This window comes from Camelus dromedarius, chromosome 27 (assembly GCF_036321535.1).
Source record: "Camelus dromedarius isolate mCamDro1 chromosome 27, mCamDro1.pat, whole genome shotgun sequence".
NCBI classification, from domain to species: Eukaryota; Metazoa; Chordata; class Mammalia; order Artiodactyla; family Camelidae; genus Camelus; species Camelus dromedarius.
Genome location: NC_087462.1, coordinates 3,080,572 through 3,098,853, shown reverse-complemented (window position 1 = coordinate 3,098,853; position 18,282 = coordinate 3,080,572). Strand labels below are relative to the sequence as shown.

General features: G+C 55.1%; 2 protein-coding genes across 5 annotated transcripts in view; both read left to right on the top strand.

Moving 5' to 3' along the window:
* Nucleotides 1-4,672, top strand: part of DPP9 (dipeptidyl peptidase 9) — a 37,532-nt gene extending 32,860 nt beyond the window's left edge. For all 4 annotated transcript variants that reach the window (XM_031437002.2, XM_031437001.2, XM_031437007.2 and 1 more), the window contains 2 exons: nucleotides 870-981; nucleotides 3,637-4,672. In XM_031437002.2, the coding sequence (XP_031292862.1) occupies nucleotides 870-981; nucleotides 3,637-3,729 (205 nt within the window). In that variant the 3' untranslated portion in view covers nucleotides 3,730-4,672. The remainder of the gene's footprint in view (nucleotides 1-869; nucleotides 982-3,636) is intronic.
* Nucleotides 4,673-9,920: 5,248 nt separating this feature from the next.
* Nucleotides 9,921-18,059, top strand: MYDGF (myeloid derived growth factor). Its single transcript, XM_031436999.2, has 6 exons — nucleotides 9,921-10,128; nucleotides 11,184-11,234; nucleotides 13,753-13,814; nucleotides 15,123-15,204; nucleotides 16,379-16,451; nucleotides 17,573-18,059. The coding sequence occupies exons 1-6, from the start codon at nucleotides 9,955-9,957 to the stop codon at nucleotides 17,650-17,652; spliced, it is 522 nt and encodes a 173-aa protein (XP_031292859.1). The 5' UTR covers nucleotides 9,921-9,954; the 3' UTR covers nucleotides 17,653-18,059.
* The last annotated feature ends 223 nt before the right edge of the window (nucleotides 18,060-18,282 follow it).

Here is an 18,282-nt window from a genome sequence, read left to right as displayed (position 1 = left end):
AGTGCCAGGGCTCTTGTCACAGGCTGACCTTGCCTGGGTCCCTCTCCCCATGAGGCTGCTCTCTGGTCTGGAGCGTGGCCTGGGCTCCCGGGGATGCCACCATGCAGCCCAGCTTGGAACCCACTGCTCCCGGCCTGTGCTGTCCACTGTGGGAGCCGACACCCACCCGTGGCTGCTTCCGTTGACATTTACATTCATTCCAGTTCACTGGAACAATAAAGTCATCCAGACGGACGGGGCTGGTGGGCCAGGGGTTGGGAGTGACTGCTCGAGGGCACGGGGGTTTGCCTCTGAGTGATGGAAATGTTCTGAACCTGGACAGGGGTGATGGTTGCACAACGTGGTGAATGCACCAAATGCACCTAAATTGTCCCCTTCAAGATGAGTTAATTTTAGGTTATGGGAATGTCACCTCAATAAGTTATTTTTATAAATCAAAATTTAAAAAAATAAGTTCCTGGACCACTTCTGACACATGTCAAGCACTTAGTAGCCACATGGTGGTGATGACGGCAACCTTGTTGGGCAAGGCAATTCTAGAACTTTCCACCTTCTATAGAGTGCGTGGGCGGCACTGCTCCACAAGCTGCCCTGTGGCTCAGGGCATTCGGGCACAGCCGCGGGCGCACACCCCTCCCCTCCTCCCTGGGAAGGAGGCCAGGCGTCTCCGAGGCCCCTGGCGCGCCCTGTCCCTCAGCCCTGCCACCTTAGCTTGCTGGCTGCTACTTTCACCCTAGCTGACCTCGTGGGGGCGGGACTCTGGGCCCAGAGCCCTGGTTGAGCGTGGGCTGTGATGCCACCAGAGCCACCGCCTGGGGGCCAGAGAAGAGGATCCCGCCCCAGATCCTCACCCCAACCTTGTCTTCCAGGCCCAACCGTCTGCTCATCCTGCACGGCTTCCTGGATGAGAACGTGCACTTTTTCCACACAAACTTCCTCGTCTCCCAGCTAATCCGAGCAGGAAAGCCTTACCAGCTCCAGGTGAGTGGCTCCTGGAAGCTTCCGGGTCCCCCCAGGAGCCCGCAGAGTGGGGGCACCTGTGGCCCCGCCCCCACGCAGCTGTCCGGCTCCACACTTATCTGGGTTCCCAGGGTCCCCACGGTCTCATTCTCCGTTCAGCGACCTGATCGCTCCTGGTCGGTGCTGCCCTTTGCTGGCCACATTGGGGAACTGGGCCTGGCTGGTGAGGGAGGCCGACTGTACCAAAATTACTGCTCATGCACACGTTTTATTTTAAGCCAAGAACCTTGCTCTGAAGAAAATGTACAGAACGCTGAAAGCAGCAGGGTGTGGGGTTTACTTTGACTGGGGGTCAGAGAAGAATTCCCTGAGGAGGTGGCATTTAAGGGTGCTGAAGACTGAGAAGGGAGTCAGCTAGACTTGAGGGGCAGCTGTGGAGGACACCAGGCACAGGAAGTTAGTAGGAGCGAGCAACTCGGGGACAGGAGAACAGGGAGCAAGCAGAAGAGCTGGGGACCAGGGAAGGGTGACCTGCAAGGCAAGCCTACGGTGAGGGGCGGGGCTTCAGCAGTAGGGGTGGGGCTTCAGCGGTAAGTGGCAGGGTCTCAGACAAGGTTGGGGCCTCATGAGAGGGTGGGGCTTTAGTGGTAAGGGGTGGGACCTCAGGAGAGCTGGGCTTCAGCAGTATGGTGTGGGCTCCAGTGGGGTGGGGCCTCAGCTGTATTTTGTTCTAAAGGTGAGGTGCCCGGCCTGTGAGCAGGGCTGTGACCAGCAGCCCTGTAGGCAGGGGCCCAGGGGGGCCAGTGGGACATGAGCCACAGTCAGTTGTCCCGGTAGGAAAGGGATTGGCAGTAGGGAGCGAGAGGCCCAGTGGAAATGTGCTGGAGGCGAGAGGGACAGATTTTATTACGTGCTCCCACCACTAATAAAATAGTACTTCCTGGACACCTCCATGCGCTCTGCACTGTCAGGGGGGCGCCACGTTGCCATTCAACAAGTGGGGAAACAGGGTCACAGGCAGGAGGGACAGGTCTCAAGGACCTGAACTGTGGCTGGGCACGTGCTTGCCAAACAGGGCAGGAGGGAGGCAGAGCTCCCCGTGGGGGTGAAGAGCTGTTGGGCGCCCCTTGGTAGCCCCGCCCCAACTCACAGGCTCATCAAAACAGGCCACAGGCAGCTGCAGATCAGGGCAAAGAAGTCAGGCAGGGCCAGGATTGAACCTCCAATGTCCCTTCTGAGCCTGAAATCCTGAACCTTGCAGCTGAAATAGCTGCTCCCTGCCATCCCTGTGTGGCCATAGGTGGCAGGTCTGTTAACCTTGGGCCTCGCCTCCTCATCTGTGAAATGGGTTCAATAACCTCGGCCTCCCAGAGGCTGTGAGGGGCAAATAAGTTCTCACAGGAAAAGCATTTAGCACACGGGGTGGCCCTGAGGCTCGTGGGGCTGCCTCCCCCAGGGCAGCTGAAGGTGAGACAAGACACTCCTGTGGAGGTGGGAGTGAGGAGATGGAGTGCACCCACCTTCTGCCTCAGACACCCTGAAACAGTCGGACTGGAGGCTGACACCCCAGGTTGCTCATGCATCACTTTGTCATCACATACCAGGCCCTGGGCTGGGGTCCGGGAGCACAGTGAGGAGCCAGACAGACCCTCTCCCTGCCCTCACTGCCCAGGAGGAAGAAGTAACCAGGCAGCCAGGATCCGGGGTGGCATGAGGGGGTGGGGGCAGCAGGGTCTGTCCCAGGCAGTGCCAGTGCCCCAAGCCCGGAAGGAGTGGGGCCTGTGAGGCTGTAGGGGCAACACGGCCCCAGAGTCCAGGCTTTGGGGACAGTGTGATCAGGATGGATTCATCAAGGCAAGGGGGGAGGAGGGGAGACCTCTGGGCGGTTTGATGGATTCCTAGGTAATGCGCTTCTAGGACCTGCAGCAGGTTCCACACCGGTCCCATGAGCCCTCGGGGCTCATCCGAGAGCTGTGGGGCTGCCAGAGCCCTCGCTTCACGGTCAGGGGCAAGACCTGCTCCCCTATCACCATCCAGCCAAGGGCCTGGACATCAGCTCAGCCGGGTCTCTCTGGGTGATTCTTTGGGTATGGCCCTTGGCTCCAGCATGCTGCTGCCCCTCTCGGGGGATGATACCCCCCAAAGTGGTGGAAGGACCCAGGACACACTTGGCAAAGCCTGGGGGAGGCCGTCCTGCGGCAAGCGTGTCCTGTCCCCAGTGGGTCCTGTCGGTAGAGTGAAAGTGGCTCAGGTGGAGGGCGCCAAATGTTTCTGAGATTTGAAGCCCCAGCCGCTCTGTGGAGATGGGTCCCTTGCACGGCGCTGGGTTTGGGGGATGCAGCAGAGCGGCTCGTGCTCTTCCTTTTAGAGACCTTAGCTTGCCATAGCCTCACAAAGACCTCAAGAGGTCTGCAGTCTTCACCCAGTTTTCAAGGGTCAGGGAGGCTGTCATTTGCCCTGAATTACACAGCAAGTTGGCCATGGAGGGGGGATTCGAACCCAGGTCCATCAGCCCCAGGACACGACCTCGTCCCTCTCTGCAACGTCCAAGGGTGGTGGGGACTGAGGCAGGGCCCCAAGGGCAGGTGCCCTGAGCTAGAAAGGGAAAGGGCTTGGAGTGGAGGAGCAGATGAGGGTCCCTCGGTGCCACCAGCATTGCTTTCTCTGTCCACCCAGATCTACCCCAACGAGAGACACAGTATCCGCTGCCCGGAGTCCGGCGAGCACTATGAAGTCACACTGCTGCACTTTCTACAAGAATACCTCTGAGCCCCTGCGGGCTGGCACTTTCGGGGGGCCTGCACAGTCAGAGCACAAGTGGCGTCACTGCTGCCACCACGGGGGGCACGAGGCGGGGGGGGGGGGTGCCAAGTGGCCCCAGGCCCCGCGCGGCGCCGCCTCCCCCTGACCCGCTGGACCGCCCGCCCTGGGAGCCGCCGCCTTCGCCCCAGCGCCTTTTATCAGTTTTGGTTTTTTGGGTTTTTTTTAAACGCTCCTGAGTTTTTTGCCTGCCGCTTCTAGGTTGTCAGGTTGGAGAAATGAGGCAGACATCCGTGGGTCACTTCCTCAAGCCATCCCTCCTCTCACCGTTGTCAGGGAGCAGGAGTCCTCAATTCCACTGGGCATGGAGGCCAGAGGAGACCCGGAGGAGCCGGGCCTTTGCCCCGGGGCCCGACCAGCCCGCCCTGGCCACTGGCTCAGAAGCATGTGACTGCCTTTCCTCCCCCGCCCGTCCACTTCATATTTGTGTTTTGTTTTGAGGGTGGGGGCCGTTTTTCTTAACTATTTAAAAGACAGAAAGCAACGGGTGCCTAAATCTAGAGTGAGGGCCCGCCGCCGGGTCACGGGGCTCAGCCCAGCCAGCGCCAGAAGCCTGCAGCGGGCGGCGCGCCCAGCAGGCCGCGAGGGCGCGCACGGAGGCGGGGCCGCCCTCTGGCCCCGCCTCTCCCCCGCCCCTCCACCCCGCCCCGCTTTCAGGCCGGTTCTGAAACGCGCCCGGCTCGGCTCTCTGCTGGTCAGCGGCTGCTGCCCCCTCCCCAGCCCAGCCATCTGGCCACGTTTCCGCCTGGCCTGCACAGACCGGGGTTCTGGGGGTGGGAGTGGAACCTTCTCCGCCTCAGGGTTATCCTTACCCCTACCTTTTCCTCCCTGCCAAGAGTTCTGCCAGGGGCGGGTTTAAAAAAAAAGAAAAAAAAGAAAAAAAAAAACCCACCAGAGACGAACCACCTCTACATATTACGGAAAGAAAATATTTTTGTCGATTCCTATTCTTTTATAATTATGCGTGTAAGTAGTAGACTCATTAAACGATTCCAGATGGAAGCGTTGCCACCCGCCTGAGGTTCCTCTAAACCCTGGGGCTGGGGCTGGGGCTGGGGACTCCCTGAGTGGGCGGGGGTCCAGGGAGCGACTGGGCCCTAGCAGTCTGCAGGCAGCGGTGCCGCGCCAGCCCAAGGGGAGGAGCGCCCCGTGGCACCGGAAGGCGCCCCGCCCCTCGCCTGAGGCCCCACCCACTTGCTGCTGAAGGGCGTCAAGGACAGCCCCAGAAGTCACAAGGCGACCGGTGCGTGCCACGTAGGGACCCCGCCCCGGCTGTCGTGGGTGGCCTGGCCCTTACTTCGTTTTGCACTTCGCCGTGTCCAGAGGTTTGATTCCTTGGTCTCAGGATCAGGACACATGGACCAGGGAGGGCAGGCCGTGTCTCTCCATGTTTGTCCTAACAGCTGAGAGACCTAGGAGACTGGCACTCATGGTACTTGAGTTTATAACAGCAGGATGGCCTCGCCTGTGCCATCACCCTCTCCATCTTAAAGAAAACAAGCTTCAGTGCAAAAGGCTGCATAGAGAAAAAACACGCCCTCCCTTCCTAGAAGTAGCTCCTCCCCAGTCTATTTAATCCTTGCCTTCTGCTCTGCCCTGTGAATGTGCCAGAATTTATTTTGCCAGGCACCTATCAAGGGATAACATAGGTTATTCTGGGCTTTGCGTATAAATCAGGAGTCAACAGACTTTCTCTGCAAAGGGCCAGATAGTGAACCTAAAGATTCAGGCTTTGCGAGCCAGGCAGTCTCTGCTGCAGCTGCTCAAGCCCAGCCCTTGCAGTTCAAAAGCAGCCACAGGTGAAATGTAAATGAGTGGGCGTGGCTGTGTGCCAATAAAACTTTACTTACAAAACAACGCAGCTGGCCAGACTTGGTTCACAGGCTGTAACTGGCCAACCCCTGGTGTCAATGATCCTGCAACAAATAGCCTTGTTTGGGGCAGATGTTTGAGTTTATAGGGTTTATCAAAAGGCATTTTGCTTTTAATTTTGAAGACTATTGCCAAATTGCCTTCTAAAAAGAACACCTCAATGTACAGACCTCTTGGCAAAGTGTGCCGGTTCCTCCATTCCTTCAGTACTACCTGTTATTTTTACCAGTCTTAGGAGTGAAACATGGCATCTCACATTTCTTTCATGTGTGCAAATATGTTCATGCTTCAAGACACTTGTTAACTAGTAATCATTTGCCCATCTTTCTCTTGATCAATTGGCTTCATTGACTTACAGATGCTATATATGAAGGAAACCAGTCTCTCATCATACATGTTGCATACACTGGCCTCACTGATTCATAGACACTCTTTATATATGAAGGAAATCAGTCCATGGTCATATATGTTGGAAACTGAATGGTGTTGCTGATTTTAAAATGTCTACAGGTAGGAAACTCAGCCAATGCATGTTTAAAACGATCTCAGAAACAAGACATCTTTCCTGCAATCTGCTGTGAAATAACGTGGGGAGGGAACTAAGCACAAATCACAGAATGACAAAAACTGGTGAGAAAGGGGGCATTGGGGTTGCCCTGGGAGGCTTGGCAGCTGTCAACCTGCAATCAGCTCAAGCCGGAACTTTTCACCGGGACTTACTACCCCTGCCTTGCTCAGTCAGTACTCTGGGAAGGGACAAGGGGGATGGATGAGGGGCAGCTATAAGAGGACACGTGTCTGCTGGAAGCAGGTCTTGGTCTTGGAGGTGGCAGGTTAACTGGCCTTTGTTTCCTCCAGGTTGATACAGGACCACGTGTTTCCCCAGTACTGGTGGGGCTCCTGTCTGCAGGAGGGTCCAGGCGCTGTTTCACATTGTCTGTATTCAGGCTCGAGTCCTTACCTCCTCCCTAACTGGCAAGAACCTGTAAGCGATGGACATAAAACCCTGTCATAGTGTTTGCAGATATCTTCTCAGTATGTCACTTGCCTTTCAAACATGTTTATGGTGGGTTTTTTTTTTTTTAACTAACTATAGACGCATAGGAGTTGCAAAAACAGTACAGAGTCCTGCATACCTTTCACCCAGCTTACATTTTACCTCACCCTAGTCCACTGTCAGACCGGGAAATGGATGTGAATACAAGGTAATTAACTAGACCTAATTCGGGGTTTATCAGCTTTCACACGCACTCGTTTGTGTGTGTGTAGTTCTACTCCACTTTGTGACCTGTACAGATTCCTGTAAGCGCCACCACAGTCCAAATACAGAGCTGTTTATTCCCCACAAAGGAGCTCCTTCATGCCCTCCCTTTACGTCCACACCCACCCTGTTTACCTTGTCCTGACCATGGAGAGAGAAGTCGTTTTAGTATCTGTGTTATCAAATCTTTGCCCTTTAGAACTGCTAGGCTTCATGTCATGATTGGGAAAGCAGGGATCTTTGGAATGATTTTTTTTTCTTTTAATCCCTTCGGTGTGGATTTTGTTTGTTTGGAGGCAAAAAGGAAAAAGGAGAAACAAGAGGCTTGGGACTCAGTCTTTCTGAAAAGAAAACACACACACACACACACACACACACACACACACACACACACACACACATATCCCTCTTGAGTAGGAGACTCAAACCATTCACAACTGAAATACACGTGTTAGCAACAGCGCTTGGACGTTAATCGAATCCTTCAGTGACAGGCTGAAGATCAAACACAGCAGTGAGGATATGGTGACATCAATGTAACTGTACTGTGTAAAACACAGGACTGTGGTCCTCCAATTTGGAGCCAATTCCTAATGGAGCCAGTTGCAAGGAGGAAGACATTTTTCAACAGAAGCAGGTACCCCAATTTAGGACAGGCTACCACAGTAGAAAGTCATGAATTCTAGAGTTAGGGTTATCTGCAGGATCATCAGCCTCCTACACGATCCTTGTGACCTCCCTGAAGTTAACGTTCATTCTGTGTTGGGGGGTAGGGAGATTTGAGCTCCTCAGCGAGCACAATAGAGCTCAGCTTAGGGGTGACCTGTGGTGTTTTCTCTGCGTTCTGTTCTTTCAAGTTAGGAAAGACTGGGAAAGCCGGCTTCATTCTAGACACTCCAGACCTGGCCACTGGTGTTTTCTTGAAATTTTAAGCAATTTGTGACAGGAAGGAAGGAAAGAAAAAGCAAGCAAGAAAGAAAGAAAGGAAGGAAGGAAGGGAGAGAGAGATAGAGAGAAAGAAGGAAAGAAGGAAGAAAGAAAAAAGAAAGAAAGGGAAAGAAAAAGAGAGAAAGGGAGGGAGGAAGAAAAGATAGAAAAAAAGGATTTCCTTCTGTAGTTGAAAACCTGAGATTTCTTCATTGGCATTTAATGCCAGTAACAGCTAGACTCCAGAGTTCTATTTTGTAGGAACTTTACCTAAATTCTCTCAGTTCATCCTCCTGACAATTTCTTGAGGTAAGGATTATTATTATTATTATTAATGAAGTAATTTTAGACTTACAGAAAAGCAGCAGAAACAGTGGAGTTTGCTAATGCCCTTCACGTAACTTCCCCATGTAACGGAAATGACAGGCCAGCCAAGAAACAAGCACCACTCGGAGGGTTGGAGTACTCAGATGTATTACGCCGGCGGGCTCAGAGGGGCTTCTGCTCCGAAGCTCTGAGCACCTCCAAGACGTGTACATGAGGTTTTATAGGGTTAATTACAAGTATGGGCTATTAGCCAATAAGGCTCAAACAACAGAAAGTAAGGAATCAGTACACTGAAGCTTATCAATTCGGAAAAGATCACGTTACTGACACTTGTTGAGCTTGGATTTACGAGTTAGCTTGTTAGCCCAGTAAACTGACACTAAACTTCAGATTTACGAGTTAGTCCGGCAGAACTTATATCAGTAAACCGACACTTATCACACTTAGATTTGTGACTTAGCTTGTTAGCCCATCTGGGCTTTTCCTTCATACCCTCATGTGAACATCTTAAGTCACTACGGTAACAAGCCAGGAAATTAACATCAATACAATCCTATTATCTAATATACAGACCTTATTTGGATTTCACTCTTTCTCCCTCTAACATTGTCTTTCTGGTCCAGGATTGCTATGGACTGAAGATTTGTGTGCCTGACACCCACAAATCCCAGCAAATTCATGTTGAACCCCAGCACCCAGTGTGATAGTATGAGGAGGCGGGGCCTTTGGGAGGTGATTAGGCCACCAGGGTGCAGCCCTCGTGAATGGGATTAGTGCTCTTATACAGGGACCCCAGAGAGCTCCCTCACTCCTTCCATAATTTAAGGACACAGCAAGAAGAGGTATCTGTGAACCAGGAAGTGGGCTCTCACCAGACACCAATTCTGTCAGAGGCTTGACCTTGAAATTCCAGCCCCTGGGACTGTGAGAAATAAATATGTATTGTTTAAGCCACCGTGTCTGTGGGACTTTGTTGTAACAGCCCAGACTAAGGCAAGGATCCTATTCAAGATCCCGTGTTGCCTTTTGATGTCTTGGTCTCCTCACTCTGTGATGGTTTCTCAGCCGTTGTCTTTCATGACACTTTTGAAGAGTGCTGCCAGTTAGCTTGGTAGACTGTCCCTCAAGTGGGGTTTGTCTGATACTTGCTTTGATTAGATTAAGGACATGCATTTTGGACAGGAACTCCGCGGAGGTGCCACTGAGAGTGTCCTCAGCATCCCGTCAGGGGCTCCATGATGTCAGCCTCATTTTCAGCGACGTTGACTTTGAATATTGAGCTAAAGATGCTGTCTCCACTGTAAAATTACTATTTTTATCTGTGTAACCAATATGTACCTTGGCGGACATCCTTTGCGACAATGCAAATACCCGTTTGTCACCACACTTTTCCCCTACCAATTTCTAGCAACAATCCACGAATCTTGGCAGCAGCCATCATGAGGCCTTCGCCCAAGGGTGCCTACATGTGTTTATCTGTGATTAGTAATCTTTTATTTCCTTCATTCCTTGCACATGTACTCATTTGGAAGCGCTGAAGGGTCAGGCACTCGTCTAGTGAGGGACGACTGCACCCTTAGCCCAGAAACGGGTTCCAATGCCACCCAACCCAGGCCCCTCCCTGGTCTCCCAAGCCCCGCCCCCAGGATGGCGGCCCCGAGGGCGGGGGCACGCGGGCGCTGCGAGTCACGTGCCCGCGCCGCCGCCGACGTGGCCTCCAGCGAGCGCCCCGCGTGTCCCTCACGGCGCCCCGTCCGCCGTCCCTTGCCCGCGAACCTGCTCCCAAGATGGCGGCGCCCAGCGGAAGTAGGCAAGGCGGCGGCGCGAGCTTGTGGGCCGCGCTGCTCCTGGCGGCTGTGGCGCTGAGGCCGGCGGGGGCGGTGTCCGAGCCCACGACGGTGGCGTTTGACGTGCGGCCCGGCGGCGTCGTGCACTCCTTCTCCCACAGCGTGGGCCCTGGGGTAGGTGCCTCAGCCGCCCCCGAGACGTGTGAGCTAGTGTCCGCCGAGGCGGGGTGGGGTGAGGGGGTGCTGCGGGCCGCTGGGGCGGGCCCGGAGGAGGGGGCGCGGGCCGGGATGGCCAAGTCGTCACTGAGGCAGGGCTGGGCTAACCGCAGGGCGGCCTCCCGGGGGCTGGCGACTTTGAGGGAGCTGGATGACGAGCCTCTGCCCCTGTCCCTTCTCACTCGCCCAGCGTGCCCAAGCAGCTCCACCCCAGACCCAGGTGGGTCCCCGGCTGTTGGAGGGGAGAGGGGAGCTGGAGGCTGAGGAGCATATGCTTCCAGGCCCTGCAGAAGCTCGTCCCGCTGCAACTCTGACCAGGGAGGAAGTGGACAGGTGTTGCCCTTTCCTTCCATTGCACAAGTCCCGCATCTTTCATTGAAATGTGAGGCCAGGTCCTCCTTACCTGGAGGCAGCAGGCATGGGTCTAGTGTAGTGTTTCCCTAGCTAGTTGGAGAAGTTGCTTCCTCTCCCGCTCTCCTTTTCCTCCTCTGTAACAATGGTATCCGTAGTCATTATTTGTTGAGCACTTCCTTATATCCGGGTGTTGTGCCAAATTCTTTATATGTTAGACTCATTTAACAGATGAAGAAACAGAGGCTCAGAAAGGTTTGTGCTTGTCCAAGGCCCACAGCGGAGCAGAGATGGGCCCCCAGGTGTCCCTGCTTCCAATGTTCATGTTCCTGGATGGGTGGGTGTTGGAGGGGATGTGACCTCCCCCTTCCTGTTTATCCCCCAGAAGCCATGTGGGTTGTTTGTCCTGAACCAGGAGCTCACAAGTAGGGAGGCAGGTGGGGGAGTTCCAGGTCTGCACACACTGGCAGGCTTTGCAGGGCTGGCCTCCAGGGACATCGGCCAGAGGAGTCTGGCTCCACCTCCTTCCCCTTAGTGCAGGTACTCAAAAGCAGGATCTTCTTCATCTTGACTCTGGATCTCAGAAGTACATCCTCATTCCCTGTGCTTTAAGCACTAAGGCTTATCTCCTACCAAGACCTTCTTTTCCTTCCATTCTCTAGGACAAATACACCTGTGCATTCACCTATGCATCTCAAGGAGGGACCAATGAGGTAAGTTGTTCAAAATTCCATGTAGCTTAATACAGCAGTGTCCATTGTCATACAGAAGTGCTCTCAAGGGGACACTGGACATAGGACTATTCTTGCCTGACCGATAAAAGCGCTTAAGTTAAATAGTGATGGCAGATTCCACTCGTAATTCCACAGAGTGAGCAAACGTTTGGACAGAAGGAGGGACGTGAGACGTGAACCTGCCACTCCCACGAGCCTCCATTCTGTGCTGAGTAACAAATTATCACAGACTGAGCGGCTTACAGCAACACCCGTTTATTTCATGGTTCTGGAGGTCAGAAGTCCCAATCGGCTCAGCTGGATGCTTCATAAAGCTGAGATCAAGGTGTCACCCGCGCTGGGCTCTCATCTGCAGGCTCTGGGGCGAACCGTCTTCTAGTCTCATTCAAGTTGTTGGTGGAATTCAGTTCCTTTTGGTGTGGACCTGGGGTCCCTGTTTCCCTGCTGACTGGTTCCTCCAGCTGGTGGCAGAAGAGGAAGGAAGAGAGACAGAGCACGAGGAGGAGGTGGTGGTGCAGCACTGCTGGCTCTGTGGGCCCACGTGGCGGGGACGGCGTGTGGCCTCTAGGAGCTGAGAGGGGCCCTGGCTGGCAGCAATCCTACAACTGCCAGGAACCGAATTCTGCCACAGCCACGTGAGTTGGAAGAGGACCCCTAGCTCCAGACGAGAAGGCAGTCTGGCTGGCACTTTGATTTAGCTGGTGAGTCTGAGCAAAGGACCCAGCCCCTTCGTACCCAACTTCTGACCTACAGAACTGTGAGCCAATGAATGGGTGTTGCTTTTAAGCTACTATGTTTGTGGTAATTTATTACACAGTGTGGTGAGTGGAATGAGGCCCCCGCAAAAAAGATATGTGATTCCACTCAAGTGACATCTTGCAAAGGCAGCAACTATGGGGACAGATCAGATCAGTGGTTACCAGGAATTTGCCAGAAGAGACTGACTCCAGAGGGATGGGGGAAATATAATTGGGGAGAGAACTGATCTGTGTCCTGATTCAGTGATAGATACACAGCTGTGTGCATTTGTCAGAACTCGCAGAACAGAGTGCTGACGTGGGTGCATTTAACCATCTGTGACTCATGTCATAATAAAAAATAACAGTGGTCACCGTGGACCTGTCGTCTGTTATTACACACGGGTGCTTATATTCCTGATCCCCAGCCTCACTGAGAAGGTCACAGAGGCTCGGGCTGAACAGGCTGCCCCACAACACACACTCGTGTGAGTGTCTGATGCCAGACCCTGAGCCTTACCAAGGACACCCACTGTCCACCCCGCCCTGTGGCCTTGAGACTGTTGTCAAGTTCATATAACAGGACCACTCAGAGGGATGCTAACCCTATTGCTGAGGAACTCTTGGTTGTCATTTTGTTTGTTTTCATAATCTTTTGAAAATGTTTCAGTATTTGCCTCATTTTCGTGATCCTTTTAAGAGCTATGGGAAAGCTTCCCAGATACATTTTACAGCACAAACCTGTTTCCCAGTGCTTAGAGGCCTTGGAGCTCTGGGAAGGTGTTTTTAAATAGAAAATGAAGATGTTGGGCGGGTTGGCCTGGAGCCGCCCCTGCTGTGCACGCCCCGCCATGAGCGCCTCCCCCGCCCGTGTAATTGGCTCCCCACTTCGTGCTGCGGGCAGAAGGCTTCGAAGTGGCCATTTACTCCCATTATAATTAACATTAAGATGGCCTTGTTTTTATTAATGAAAAAGCTCTGCCATTTAACTAGATTACCAGTCATCGGAGTCCATCACTACTCTTGGGAGAGGACTGGACACTCATTTTACCAGCAAAGTGCAAAAACGCTGCAGGCCACCAGACCTCGTGTTTGGCTGGGTTTTTGGAGGCCCTGAAAGTGAGAATACACTGGTAGTGGTGTGTTTTGGAACCACTTTAAAATATTACTTTCTGAAAATTTAATTATTTTAAAAAGCTCACACACACCATTCAAAAAGAAAAAAACATAAAAAGCTCTCCGCTGCCTTCACCTGTCCGGGGCCCACCCATGTCCAGCGTACAACCAAGGTTACGAACAACCTTGTGTCTCCCCCAAGGACTGCGCTGCGCTGGTACAAGCAGCCTGGGTGTGCTGACTTTCCTCCTTTTATTTTCGTCTTTATCTGTCTCAGTAGACTTCATTGCTTACCGCAGAATTGAGCAGAAGGCACAGAGATTTCCCGCGGCCCCCCATCACCCCCCACCAGGGGGGACATTTGGCAGTTGAACCTACACTGATGTGTTGTCAGCCCAAGTCCACAGCTGACAACAGGGTTTACTCTTGGTGTTGTTAATGCTGTGGCCTTGGATGAAAGTATAATGACAGGCATCCACCATTTTGGTGTCCTTCGGAGCAGCTTCACTGCCCGGAGCAGGGAGGGGACCCTGAGACCAGGCTCCAGACTGGGGGGTGGGCGGGGGACCCAGGGGTTCTGTCACTTGGCGGGACTCGATGGTGAGGCTGTGTGTCCCGGGCTGACCTGTCTGTCCTCTCCCCAGAGGTGGCAGATGAGTCTGGGGACCAGTGAAGACCACCAGCACTTCACCTGCACCATCTGGAGGTGAGCGAGGGTCCCGGGGGTGGGGTCTTTCCCTGGACGAGGTGCCTTTGCTCACGGCTGTGGGCGTTTGCCCCACTGCTCCAGGCAGCACACGGACTGATGGGGCCCTGCATCCTGGGAGGGTGGCAGGTGGGAGAGGGGGTGCCACACTGTGCTGGGAGTTGGGGGCAAGGAGGACTCCCCAGGGGAGCATCTGGACACTGAGGCCAAGAGAGGTTTGAGGGGACTGGGAGGTGGGGTCCAGGCAGGGGCTGCAGCCCTAGGAGAGGGGCCGGGCCCCCAGTCTCTGTCCCCTTCATGTCACCCCCAGTCACGTTCATCCTTCAAGGGCTTTATCTCCTGCTGTGGGGCTGACGCCCTGTCTCCACTGCCTGGAGCCCAGCTTGATGGGCCCAGAAGGGATGAAGGAAGGGGGCGCCTGGCCTTCGGATGGGGAGGAGGGCGACGGAGCTTCATCTGTCCCCCACTCCACCCCCCAGCTCCACGGCCTGGAGTGCGTCACTCTGAGCAGGACTGATTTCTGCAGTGTTTACCCAGTGCCTGACAAACAAGTCCCAGCCGTGCTCTCCCCCTCAGGGCACCAGGGTCAGCCTAGGGGCCAGATCAGGGAACAGGACACAGTCAGAGCCACGATGGCGCCTTTTAATTAAAGGACGTCCTTGCGGCGGCGGCGCACAGCCCAGTCTCCCGCTCGGTGCTTTACACGCAGCAGGTGTTTCAGTGCCTGGTGTTGGGGGGGTTCCCTACCACTGCGGGCCCGGGTGCCCTGCGGCCTCATCAGGCCGCCGCCAGCCCCTTTGAGAGGCAAGGAGCTGGGGCGGGGCACCTAATTACGGGTCGGCAGTCGGGTCTGCATCCCTCTGCCCGTACGTCCCTGTCTCGTGGGGGGCTCTCCAGTGTCAGCCCTCTAGGTGGCCGCAGGCCCGGGCAGCCAGGCCCAGAGCAGGGTCCTCAGCCTCTTAGCTGACCCACCCCCGTGCAGCCCCTAAGGACACGCTCAGCCCCAGACACACCCCCTTCCTAGTTAACCCCTGTACTTCTCACCCTCGTTGCAGCACTGGGAATGTTGTCCACTGGATGAGAAGCATTCAGTGAGTGAATGCGGGGTCCAGTCCTGGCACAGCACGCACCCAGCAGGGGAAAGGGGCTTGTGCGTAGATGAGCAGGAAGAGCACTCCAGCAAAGAGGAGAGAGCAGATTATGTTAAGGGGGCCCTCCAACCTTCCCAGAGACGCCTGGAAGCGGAGGCCCGGAGGAGGGGGCACACACAGCCCTGGGCTGACCCCCTGGCCTGACCTCTCTTTGCAGGCCGCAGGGCAAGTCCTACCTGTACTTCACGCAGTTCAAGGCGGAGGTGCGGGGCGCCGAGATCGAGTACGGTATGGCCTATGTGAGTGTCGCCCGCACGTAGGGGTGGCCACCCAGCCGTCCCACTGTGCATTGGGGATGGCAGGGGGGAGATGGACATTGAGGCCTGGAGACCTGGCGGGTGCAGCAGGAAGTGGACACCCTGGCCTCTCCCCTGTATAGCCCGCCAGTCTCCCACCGGTGCCTCATGCTGGCAAAGCCAACAGGAAGCCAGGGGGCAAGGGGGGTTGGCACTGGAACGGGGGCAGGGACAGTGAGGGCGGAGCTGCGCCCAGGGGGTCAGGCGGCGCGGCTCACTGGTGTCAGGAGGGCCCTGCGACCCTTGGCCCCAGTGATCCGCGGCCCGAGCAGCACTTCCCGCTGCTCCGCAACCCCCGGCCCCCCTAGAGCCCGGCTACTCTGCTTCTGCGTTGAGTCAGAAACAGTTTGAAAACCACTTTACCACCCAAGAAGTAGAACCAGCGGGAGACGGGCGTTAAGAGACTGCCTATTAGGAACTGGCTTCCGCCACGGGGGCCCCCGGCCAGGCAGGCCCAAGTCTGCAGGACCGGCCGGGTGCTCCAGGCACGTTAGCGCTGCCTCCCTGGGCAGGATTTTGTCCAGGGAAGCCTCAGCTCTGCTCTGAAGGCCCTTCCCCCAAATGAATCAGGCCCACCCAGGTCCCTGAGGATAATCTCTTCTACTTAAAGTCAGCTCAGGATGTCACATCTGCTGAGTTCCCTCCCAGCGACTCCCAGCAGGGGTCTGACTGTATAACTGGGGCCCTGCGTCTGCTCCAGGCTGACAGGTCAGACCGACTATCAGTCACACTGTTGAACTGACTGCTTGCTGAAGTCCCTTCTTACTTTCAAACTCTTATTATTTTAACTGATTTGAGAAAGACACAATTCTGATTTTTTAAAAATTGCATTCAGGAGACTGCCTAACTAGTACCAATTCCATAAATTAACTAAAGAAAAAAACTGAATTAGATTCTTTCCTCCGAGGATTTGCTGGGAAGTCATGAACTTTTAAGCCAGTTGACAGTCTCTTAAGTGGATTAAGCCACTGCTTCTCCTGGATTCACTTTTGTGTGCTGCAAAAAGCATCGCGCGGCTCTTCGGCAAAAGCACACAGCTTTGGTCTCTGTGGTTCTGGGAGGCAAACCGTGTCATATTCCCTCCTGTTCAGAAAAGTTTCCACTTGTTCCCTTTCAGTCAAAAGCTGCTTTTGAAAGAGAGAGTGATGTTCCCCTGAAGAATGAGGAATTTGAAGTGACCAAAACAGCAGGTACGGAGAGGGATGACGGAGATGGAACCCAGGTTTTCAAGCAGGGACAGGGTGAGAGGGGACAGGACCCCTGTGGGAGGGCGATCATGGGGCCCTGTGGTGAGGGAAGGCTGCCTCCCTAAACGGCCTCTGTAAAGGGCCAAATAGTGAATATTTTCGGCTTTGGGGGCAGACAGCCCCCTCTGAAGCAGCTCTCCCTGCCCCCACAGTAAACCGCCAGTCAGTGAATCAGTTGGTGTGGTTGTGTTCTAATAAAACTTTATTTGGTGAACACAGATATGTGAATGTCATGTCACTTTCTCATATCACAGGACACCAGTTTTCCTTTGGTTCTTGCTAAAGCTGTGTAATAATGCAAAACCACCCTTAGCTCATGGGTGGCAGACACGCTTTGCCAATGCCTGGTAGGGAACGGGGAGTGTGAAAGCCCGTCCTCGGTCTGTCCTGGGCTCTGTGACCAGGAACGGCCTTGATGCCTCCAGTGGAGGATGTCAGCACAGCACCGCGGTCAGGACCTTGTGCGTGCGGGTTGGGGGAGGTGGGGGTTACCTCCTGAGGCCCCAAGACCCCAGTGTCCTCTGACCCACATTCAGCTTCAGCCATGGACACAGGGTTGAGCTGAGTCTGGGAGCCCCAAAGGTCTTGAGGGATAGGGGAGAGATGCAGTGAGGAACCCTGTGGCCATGGACGTCACCAGGCACCAAAGTTGAGGGGGTGGTGCCTGGGTCTGGCCCCCAGGTCCTCCTGGCGCAGGGCCTGTTCAGAGTGATCAAGGACAGAGGGGCTGGGTTACTGGCAGACCCTGAGCCCCAGGCGCACAGACAGCGGGGGCAGACAGGGAATCGGGGGCAGGCTGCGGCTTGGGCGGCCAGGTTCCCTGACGCTGCCCAAAGAGCCACAGACAAGTTTGCCAGTGAAAACCTCCAGCCCCCATCGGTCCTCAGCCTGGCACAAAGGACCACGGCTTCTCCCACCTCAGCCTTTCCTGTGGCCTCGCCCTGCCCTCAGGTCAGGCCCACAACCTCCCCACCTTTCTCCTGCCCTGACCTGCTCCCACAGCGGGCCCACCCATCCTGGGAGGATTGCCGAGTCGGGCCGACCAAGCGTTTCTTCTTTTGCAGTGTCCCACAGGCCTGGGACCTTCAAGGCTGAGCTGTCTAAGCTGGTGATCGTGGCCAAGGCGATGCGCAGTGAGCTCTGACCAGGAGCCCTGCTGAGGGCGGCTCTTCCCGTCTCCCCTGAAGAGGCCGGGCCCCAGGAGGGCTCAGAACTGATTTTCTAGGGGGCCTGTTTGTTTTCTGCCTGGGCTGATGTTGCCCTGTTCGGAGGGGCACACAGGGTGGCTGAAACCCCCAGACAGAGTCTGGGGGGCCAGGACCGTTCTCCAGGCTCCCACCTTCCCCGCCCCAGGGGTCATGGCTTTTCTGAAGCCAGCACACGACTCCCCCGGGATCGGCCAAACTCTGAGATGTTCCCAGACAGCCATCCTGCTGCCCTCTGACCCCAAGCCGACTGTTTTCTTATGATTCCCCAGGGGACTTCCTTTCGGACTAGGAGGAAATGAAATGTTCTTTCCTATTTAAATAAATAAGACAGTTAAAAAAACAACCACACAGTCTCAGCATGTGGCGCTGGTGCCTGCCTGGCTTGGGACGGGGGACCCCGCTTCCCTTCCCTGCTGGAGACAGGCGAGCTGCGTCACCCCGGCCACATGGAACCTCCAGGCACAACTTCTGCCGGGCGCCAAGGCGGCTGGACCTCGCTGAGCCCATGGGACGGACCTGGCCACACCCCGCAGAGGGGAGCACTCCAGGGCAGGCCTGCTCCTCTG

Excerpts from the sequence above, each read along its gene's own strand:
- MYDGF (XM_031436999.2), top strand. The coding sequence starts at position 9,955 with ATGGCGGCGCCCAGCGGAAGTAGGCAAGGCGGCGGCGCGAGCTTGTGG. Across the intron at positions 10,129-11,183 it reads CCCACAGCGTGGGCCCTGGG|GACAAATACACCTGTGCATT; the intron begins GTAGGTGCCTCA and ends TCCATTCTCTAG. Across the intron at positions 13,815-15,122 it reads TTCACCTGCACCATCTGGAG|GCCGCAGGGCAAGTCCTACC; the intron begins GTGAGCGAGGGT and ends CTCTCTTTGCAG.